Source organism: Capsicum annuum, chromosome 2 (genome assembly GCF_002878395.1).
Source record: "Capsicum annuum cultivar UCD-10X-F1 chromosome 2, UCD10Xv1.1, whole genome shotgun sequence".
Classification (NCBI taxonomy): Eukaryota; Viridiplantae; Streptophyta; class Magnoliopsida; order Solanales; family Solanaceae; genus Capsicum; species Capsicum annuum.
Window position 1 is genome coordinate 126,287,696 of NC_061112.1, and position 9,837 is coordinate 126,297,532.

The 9,837-nt window shown below is 33.8% G+C and overlaps 1 protein-coding gene and 1 long non-coding RNA gene across 2 annotated transcripts; one reads left to right on the forward strand and one right to left on the reverse strand.

The window, feature by feature from the left end:
* The first annotated feature begins 5,616 nt into the window (after positions 1 to 5,616).
* On the forward strand, positions 5,617 to 6,678 carry LOC124895998. Its single transcript, XR_007052328.1, has 2 exons — positions 5,617 to 5,903; positions 6,078 to 6,678. It is a non-coding gene; the product is annotated as an uncharacterized LOC124895998 (long non-coding RNA).
* Positions 6,679 to 7,173: 495 nt separating this feature from the next.
* On the reverse strand, positions 7,174 to 9,125 carry LOC107861186 (phospholipase A1-IIgamma-like; the record flags this gene model as incomplete). The annotated part of the gene is given in 2 exon segments (NM_001324804.1): positions 7,174 to 7,929; positions 8,499 to 9,125. Coding segments are annotated over 2 exon segments (1,194 nt in total). The 3' UTR covers positions 7,174 to 7,323.
* Between the last annotated feature and the right edge of the window lie 712 nt (positions 9,126 to 9,837).

Genomic DNA, 9,837 nt, shown 5'->3' on the forward strand with positions numbered 1-9,837 from the left:
GGCTCCAACAACTTCTTTATAACCTTCTTTATTTTTATATTCTTTGAGCAAACCAGAAATATCGGCTATATATGCCAAAATATTACAAACAGTAGGATAATAAGCACCGAAAAATTCAACCGTAGCTACATAAAATTTTTCTAAAAACTTAACAAGATCATTAATTACAACCCAATAAGAATTCTGTAGCATGCAATCAGCAGAATCAGCAAATGAACCGCAATATTGGTTAAAAGCTAGTGTAATAGGAATTCTATATTTATAACAAGTTTTTAAAAATTCGTACGTAGAATTCCATCTAATATCAATTTCCTCAGGCATCAAAATCGGTGTAAGTCCATTTTCTTGACATTTAACTTTAAATTCTCTAATTCTCGATCTACGATTATTTCCTTGAATAAAACCAACGGCAAGACGAATTTTTTCAATATAAAGCTCAAAAAAGTCAAGACCATCTTTTACAATTAAATTATATATATGACATGCACACTTAATATGAAAAATTTCAGGCAAGGGCGGAGATAGCATAGATTTTATTTTTGTTATAACTGTCTTGTTGTTAGAAGCATTATCAAAAGCAATACATAAAATTTTATTTTCGATACCATAATATCCGACAATTTTAACAATCGAATCAGCAATAAATTGTCCAGTATGTTTATGATCTTCATCATATAAAAAAACAAGAATACGTTTTTGCATCACGAAATTACTATCCATCCAATGACAAGTAACGGTTAAATAATCATTTTTATTTACAGCACGACCAAGATCAGAAGTTAGAGACAATCTACATTGAATATTTTTTAACAATGTTGATAAATAAAAACAATATTGTGAATGGAGTTTAAAAATATCAGACCGACAAGTAGTTCTGGGAATACCATTAAACATAGGATTATAAATTGCTTGTATATAACGAATAAAGGCATCAGAAGAAGGAAAACTAAAAGACAAACAACCCACAGCTACCATTTTAGCTATTTCTTCCCTGTCCCTCAATTTATTATACTTCTTCTCTACGTAACCGGTTGCTGGGTCCATTCTAGTTTGCGTTGACCCACCAACATCCCCACCACATTTTGCAATATTTAACTCTCTTTTGTGATCTTCAGCTACATGTCTCATTAACGTACCCGTACCCCCTTGCTTGCCTCCACTTCTATGCTTACATATTTATTGACAAATATTGCATTGCACCTCAATATCTGATATACGTTCAAAAAATTGTCATGCAATACTAGTTCTTTTACGAGGTTTTGGGGCACTGGGAGGACGGGAAGGGAGATTAACTGATTCAGATCTAACGTTAGCATCTCCTACTGTGGGTGTCTCAGCAATATTTTCATTATCTTCGTCTAAATTAATCGCATCTACTTCATTTTCTTCTTCTATACCGTAATTTTCCTGAGCTTCTACATAATCCATATCGTGAGCACCTACACCTATTTCTTCCTCAAAAGGTGTACCAAGCGGTACCGGAGGCGAAGGCACACGGGTATATCTACTACTTGAACTACCTCTACCGCTAGTAATTCGCTTTTTACTACCACTACCGCTTCCGGGACAAAATTTTTTAACACCTTTAGTAGCGAGGTTTCTTAATTTATCCATAATATAAATTAAATTAAACTAAAAATATTCAGAATACACAAATATAATAAAATTAAATATTAAACAATTAATACAATAAATAAAAATTAAACGTAAGAGATGGAACGACAATACCAAATTTTGGAAGTATCCAAAGATTGCGACTTTAGAAACTTCCGCTCGTATTTTGTAAACGAAAAATTAAAAAATTAAAGTGAACACTTTAAGAAATTAAATATATTGAATATTTGAGAATTGAGAATTGAGAATTGAGATTTGAGAGAGAATGAGATTTGAGAGAGTGAAAAATTGTGTGAAAAATGATTTGAAGTTGTAGGGTATTTATAATTTTTTTTTGGGGATTAAAAAATATTTTTTAAAGTTTTTTTTTTTTTTAATAAATGGGCCCAAACTAGCCGTTTGGACCCAAAAACGGCTATATAGCCGTTGGGTCAACGGCTAGTTTGGCCCAAAATTCAAAATATCTTCTTCTTTTTTAATTTTTTCGGGTCGAACCGGGCCGATTAATCGGCGGACCTGGATCGGGCTTGGTCCGGGCCGGGTTAGCCGGATCCATTTTAACAAAATAACTGACCCGGGATCCGGAAAGCCCTAGGGCTTATCGGGCTGGGTCAAATTGGGCGAGGTTAGGTACCCGGATCGGCCCGGCCACTTGACACCCCTAGTTATTGCTATTAATTATTATTTTCATTTTTATAACTCTTTATTTGCTTTATTATTTTACTGATTTCCAAATGGAGAGTATCAATCATATATTGTCATTCAAATGTTTTGCTTGTTTGGAGTGATTAAGCTTGAAAATTTTAAATTATTATCGTGATTGATTCATTAAAAAATATTATCTTAGTACAGTTGTTATACATATGTATCAACATAATTACAGTTGTAACACTTGCACCTAATTTAATTTACACCAAACCGACTCATTTACTTCTTATTCTAAACAAGTTAGCAGGCCTTACTAAAGGATTTGTGCAAAGGTGGCAATAATATACAAACTCCCACCACCAACATAAACTGTAGGTAGGGTGTCCATGGATCGATTTGGATCGGTTAGTGGTTAAAATCATAACCAATATTAATTTAGTTGATTTTTGAATTTCTAAAATCAAATCAAATCACAAAAAGAAAATAACCGTCGATTTGGTTCGATTTTTCGATTTTTTTGGTTATTGACTAGTCTACTCCAACCATCTCTGGAATAAACTCCTTTTTTAACACAAAGAAAAGAGTATCACATTGAATAATTTCTCATGAAATATTTGTACAGTGAATTACAAATGACGCTATAAACTCCTAAAAATTAGAACAAACACATTAAACAAAACCAACATTGAGATGAAAAGCATCAGTTTTGTATTGTAAGCACTAAAATTATTTAACAACATACAAACACATAAATGTACATTGTAAAACAGAGCTTCGTATTCTGTTATAGTGTACTGCAAGAAGAGACAAAGTTGGGCAAATTTGAGTTATCTGTTTACTTTATAGACTAGCTAGGTGAGCTAATCATATAGGTAAAAGATTAAATAAACAAGGAGACATAAAACTACCATTTGAACCAGGGACCGTGGTAACTGCTAACTTGTTTGAAAGATTCTTTGTTTATGTGACCGAAGATGAAGCAACATGTGGATGATAGTTTCAGTCATCATTCATGTCATATCTCTTGGATTATTCACAAACCATACATAAAATTTCACAAACCATACATTCACAAACCATACATCATTCATGACATCCCTCTGCATGGCTGCACCATTGCCTAGCTAAAGTTTCATTCCATGAAACTTTGAGATTTTACTATAAAATAGAATCAGATTTAATCACCAAAAACATCCCACAATGAAGAGAAGACTACACTATAAAAGCAAGCGTAAACAAGATGTAGAGGGTTAAGAAACTAAACAAGAAAATATTGCAATATCTAAGCTAGCTGAGACTCTAGAAAACATGACACAAGTATAATCAGCTGGAAGAAAGTGAAACACTTGCAGTTGCATGGACAATCAACACAAAACAAACGAGAGGGAAAAACTGAAAGGAAATTTTTGTTTTTCCTTGTGAGATGAAAAACTGAAAAGAATTTTTTTTTATCATTTGTTTTCTATGAAGAACAGCAGAAGCTAATGCGATGCTTCCTTTCAATGAAGAACAAAAGAAGCAGCAGTTGATGTACTACGTATTGTGAAAGTTGAAGTAGAAAAAGTGAGATAGGGACCGTAGGGTTAACTTATTAGTAATAGTAGGTAGAGTTGGGCTTGGGTTTGGGGCTTTGGGCAATTGGGCTAAAGTATTGATTGGGCTAGACATATATTAAAATTTAGTTTAAAATTAAATTTAATAAAATATTTATATTTTATTTATAAATTATATATAAATAATTATAATATATATATATATATATATAATTTATCGGTTCGATTTTGTTATTTTCACGATTTTTTTTTTAGTAAAATCATAACCAAACCAAATAGCATCGATTTTTTAAAATTTAAAACCAAACCTAACTAAACCAAAACCAAATGTCGATTTTTTTAATCGGTTTGATTCGATTTACGATTTGATTTGATTTTTAACCAAACCCATGAACACCCCTAATTGTAGGTACTAATTAACACTAGTAAAAATTGAAAATCATAACTTTAGCAAAGAGTTGTTCTATCGAGTATATGCTACTTTCCTCACTCTTGATTAATTTTCTCTTTTTAACTCTATTTTCTTACTAGATAAATATGTTTTTATTTATGCTGTTACACATAGAGCCCCCATTTATAGTGAATGTAGAACACTTTTTTCCAATGTCTCTCTTGATCAACGTTCTATCAATATTTTAGTTCTAATTAAAGAAGGTCACAATCTGCGTCAATAGAATTAAAAACATACCAGTAACTATTATAAAATGCTCCCATTTCAAACTGGGACAGAAAACTTAAAACCAAAAGAAAACTCAAGGAATCTCTTGGTGTTCAGTTAATACATTTCCTGAATTATTGAGTTTGGTTAAGATGTGTTGACATGAGTAATGAGAATTCATCTGAAGGAATCTAATTAACTTAGGATTGATGTAAAGTAATTATCATTTTGTTCAAGCTTATCGCTCTCCAAGATTGTTCCTAGTCCAATAGCATATAAAAACCTTATTATAAGCAATTTAATTATATGTGAATTATTTTATTAGCACATCTAGTGAGTAGATGTGTATCACGTTTTCTTTTTTCTTACACTGTATGTGTTTTTAACATTTATAATTGGTTTTATCAAAGTTGAGATCTCATTGAAAAGTGAACTTAGCTGCTTCAGGAAGCTGGTACATGTATCATTTCCTTGAAGGACCAATAATAAATGTATGCACTATTTATAAAAGGCTCCACCATGTTTCATAAAGTTGTCGGTAAGGGGTGACAACCGGACAAGGATGGCCCGACCCGCCGAGTGTAGTCTCTGTTGGGGCTGGGTCAGGCAAGCCAACAAAATCAAACACTGCATAAAAATATGAAAAATTGTATAATATAGGTAAAATAACTCCATAATTATCTTATATGGCTAATGTTTAAAATAATTACTTTAAATGGTTAAAGATAGTTGTAATAACTGTTATTTATGTCGGATAAGGATAGTCATGATAGAGGAAATAAGGAGCGTGAGGAGAGAAGCAAAATTCGTGATAAAGATGAATTAAATTTGAAATTTGGGGGCAGATGTGATGTATCAAGGGATTTGAAGAGATAAAGTAAAATTTGAAATTTTTGGATTATTTTATGGGATTGAGATTTTAGGTAATAATGATAAGTTAAGGTGTAGCATTATAGATTTTTTCCTAAAATGTTTCTCAAACATTGTTTACAATATCATCTATGTCTGAATAGGCATGTGTTAGAGCTGATAGTATTGGGCCCAAATCACCATTAATTTAGTTGGGTCGTCTGTGGCCCATTTATTCATTTTGTTCATTTTTGTTATATACATACCGTGTAATGGGTACTTTAGTAGAAAGGATGATTCAGCCCTGTAACTTTACTACTTTTGTCATTTTTCTCAATGAAAATATCTGATTCGTTTCTCGCTCTAGAATGTTCTATGAAGTAGAGTTTCCTTCCTAGTTTTTTTTCTTCAAATTCTCCACTTATACGTGAGTTTACATGGTATCAAAGCAAAGATCCTGAGAGATCTCGTCATTCTCTATCGAGCGGTGGTACCCTCGACCTGTTTTGGTGATCTTTTCGAAGTTGCTCGGAGTTTCCTGCTGTCGCCGGCAACTGTTTTTTCTAACTCGAACTGGGAAGGTTGTGCGGTGAAGTTCACTTTGCATTTGTTTTTTTTTTTGGTCATTTCAGCACTGGCTTCTGCTTAAGTTTGTGAAATCGATTTTTTCAACATTATCGATCAAGGCTCTTACTTCTTCAAGCTTTGAAGAAGAACGGTATCATCTATTCTCTACTTAAAGTTCTTTTCGACAGGTGTAATGACTTCTGCGTGGACTCAAACTTCTGCTTCTGCTCAAGTTCCGATCAATCATCCCATATATCTTCACCCCTCTGACTACCCGTGCTCTCCGGAAAATTACAACTGAGATTTCTTGGTTGGTTCGATTACTTGCTGATTTTGGTCTTACTCCTTTGACTTTTGTTTCTGTATTTTGTGATAATCAGGCTGTGTTGCACATTGCCCGAAACCCGATTTTCCATGAGCATACAAGATTGACTGTCATTTTGTGCTTGAAAAGTTAGCTGCTGGTCTTATTTCTTTGCATCATACTCCCTCTTCTCTTCAACTTCAACTTGTTGATTTGCTCACCAAACCTTTGACTGGTGTACAACATCGTGTTTTGCTTTCCAAGCTGGGGTTAGCTTCCAACTTGAGGGGAATGTTAGAGATGATAGTATTAGGCCCAAACCACCATCAATTTAGTTGGGTCGCCCGTGGCCCATTTATTCATTTTGTTCATTTTTGTTATATACATACAGTGTAATGGGTACTTTAGTATAAGGGATGATCCAGCCTTGTAACTTTACTAATTTTGTCATTTTTCTCAATGGAAATATCTGATTCGTTTCTCTCTAGAATGTTCTATGAAGTAGAGTTTCCTTCCTAGTTTTTTTTCATCAAATTCTCCACTTATACGTGAGGTTACACCATGTGACCCAACTTTATTCTTAGACAGAGACATGACAGGCCAGATCTCTCTCTATCTATCTATATATATCATCTGGGACAGCCCAACATCCCACCATATTGATACTCTCACTTGAGTTTCAAGCTCTAGTTATTGAGCTCAGCTGCTTTAAGGATCGATTGGTATCCAATAATTTAAGGATATTGAACCTATAGCCAGAAGCCCAGAATGCACGTGTGTGTATATATATTATATACACACGTTAGTGTATTTATACTTTGAAGTTTGAACAGATAAACCATGCCTAATATACAATCGACTAGAGATGCATATGCCTTTTTAAAGCCGTATTTTGCATCAATTAGTAAACTAATTAGAATAAATACTGTCTATCTTTTAAATAATTTAATTTAAAGCAAGTTAATTAACCGGACAGATAAATTAAAACTCATATTATAAAGGAACCATAATACGTGCATACATTAAAATAGGATGAGATTTTCCCATGCTCATGAGGAAAACCTTTTATTCAAACAATACATGAAACCAAAGGCAATAATAAAGCAACAATTTGGAATCCAATTGGTCTCTCAGAACTCATAATCATCACGATCCTGGAGAAGCCAAGATCCATCTTGTTGTTGAACCATTCCTTTGTGCTTCTCAGACCACCAAAGTGGAGGAATACAATATTCATCTTTCAGTATCATCCACTGTTTGTTCACAAGTGAAATATCGCGATTCACTTCAAGCTTAAAACCTGCTGTCATTCCAATTCCTTGGGTGCCAGCAATGCCATGCAAGTATGGTTCCAACAAATGCCAGCTGACCACTTCGCCAGGAGGCTTCACATACGGAGATTTAGTGGTGTCAATCATTAGCTCCTGACCAACGTCAAAATAGCCAACGGGTGGGTATTTTGGAACAATATCCAATAAGTTGTGAATCCTCAGGATGTGAAGATGCTTCAGTTTGGAGAATGCCTTGTGAAAATTGAGATCCCCAACTTTAGGACTTGCGAATACAAATGCAGTCACTGGGAACTCCTTGCCATTGCTTGACTTGTTGATACCATTGAAGGCTATGTCAACTGCATTTAGTGTTGCAAGTGATGCACCTAGGCTGTGGCCTGTCACAGTTATGCTGACCTCTTCATTCTTGTATTCCTCAACCAATCTTTTCACTTCTTCCATTACCTAAAAGGAGGAAATTAAAATGATGGATTGAGTATATTGTTAGGCTCTTTACTTTCATCAAGGCAAGCAATTGTTTTCTCTTTTTCTTCTCAAATTCCCCTTAATACAAATTAAAGCAGAGGAAATTACCCTATATATATGAACTAAAATTTCTTTAGATTTTTCGTTTCAACAAAAGGTATATATCTTGATCACAAATTATGATATACCTTTACTTTGGAAATATACTAAGTATAAAAGTTAGATGTATGTTATTAGAGAGACGCAAAGGACGAAAAGATGAAGTAGGCATTTGGACAATATTTTAAGAACTTAATGTTGAAGATGAAAATGAATATTTGGAAAGTAAATTTGTACGAGTTTTGGACAAGAATTTAGTTTGGAAGAAAGGTCTGAATATTTATGAAAGCATTATTTCACTTGAAATACTCTTTTCAATAGTTAGCCAGCATATATTCCAAACATTGAAGTTCAATATTATCATTATTAGTGTGACATTGAAAAAGAAAAATTACTCGATAATCAAATAATCATAAGTATTATCTAAGCAAGTTAACACGCGCGCGCACCTGATCCCTGACACATGTCTTATTAAATTGTGACCGTGGATTTTCCGTTGTATAAATGTTATGGAAGCCATGATGCACCAAAGGATGAAACAAAGGAAGCAAGCCTCCATCACCAAAAACTTTTGGTGCTGGGACAAGTAAAAACTGAAGGTCATTCACCCACTCCAACACTTGCAAAGTTCCTCTCCAATTAATCACAATGTCCCTCCTTCCCAATGCAACTTTACCCTCATCAGTAGCCACAGCAATGTACCCCATAAAATTTGATTCCTTGCTCCATGCTTCCCTTGACAATGACCTTGTCATGAAAGCATCAGGAAGTGGAATGGATGAGGTACCATAGAAAAATTTGGTTACATGATACTTCGATGGGTCAAGTCCAACTTTGGTAAAGAAATTTTCCATCGAGTATCTGCTAGCTCCTGCATATTTGGATGCTCTCTCTGAGATGAAAGTGTCATAAGTTGCTTGAGCCAATTCTCCATATTGAATGATGTATTTACGAAGATCAAGATCCAATGGGTTTAATAGACCTTCCCAGTTGTTCTTCCCACTAAGTTCCTCCCATTTCTCAGCCATGCTACCCATTCTTCAAATTGATCTTTTATGCTTTTTTCACTCTTTTTTCTTTCTCTTTTTTTCCCTTGGTATGTTAACAACGCTAAGCCCTTGAATTTATAGTGAATCAAATTTGTTTCTCTGCATGCTGTTAGTGCAGACCAATAATCGTAATAGCCAAGCAATAATGCAAAAAATAATGTTCATTTTTTATTATTTCTTACAACGTGCCACTCTACCCTTATCACCTTATGGGCCAATTCTAATATAGCCAACGAAAAAAATAGAGCTATCACAATATCACACGTCTAGGGATGTCAAATTACAGAGGTAAGGATAAAACTCCTCATCTATTCATCTTGGTTAAAATGAATAGCTAGGGGTCACCCTAATCCTCCACTAATGAAATGGATTTAAATCAAGAAATATCAAATTGACAATTTGGTTAAATTTGGACGCATCAAAATAAGTTAAATTAATATAATGATCCGTCCAAATGGAATTTAGGTTTAGACTTAAGATGAATTGTGTCAAGATGACCTAATAGCGCGTCACTAGTCAACTGATCACCCAACTCTAATCAAATTCTTTCTTTGTTTTGTCTCTCATAATTTGTTCAATTACCAAATAAAATGAATTATTTAATTATCTCAACACCATCAGACAATTCAATAAATTAGTATATCACCCCTGCAGAATAGAATCGTTCCCGTATTTCTAAAGGTTTTTTTTTTCTTTTGACAACTATTTCTAAAGGGTTTAAATTCTTATATTTTTACAG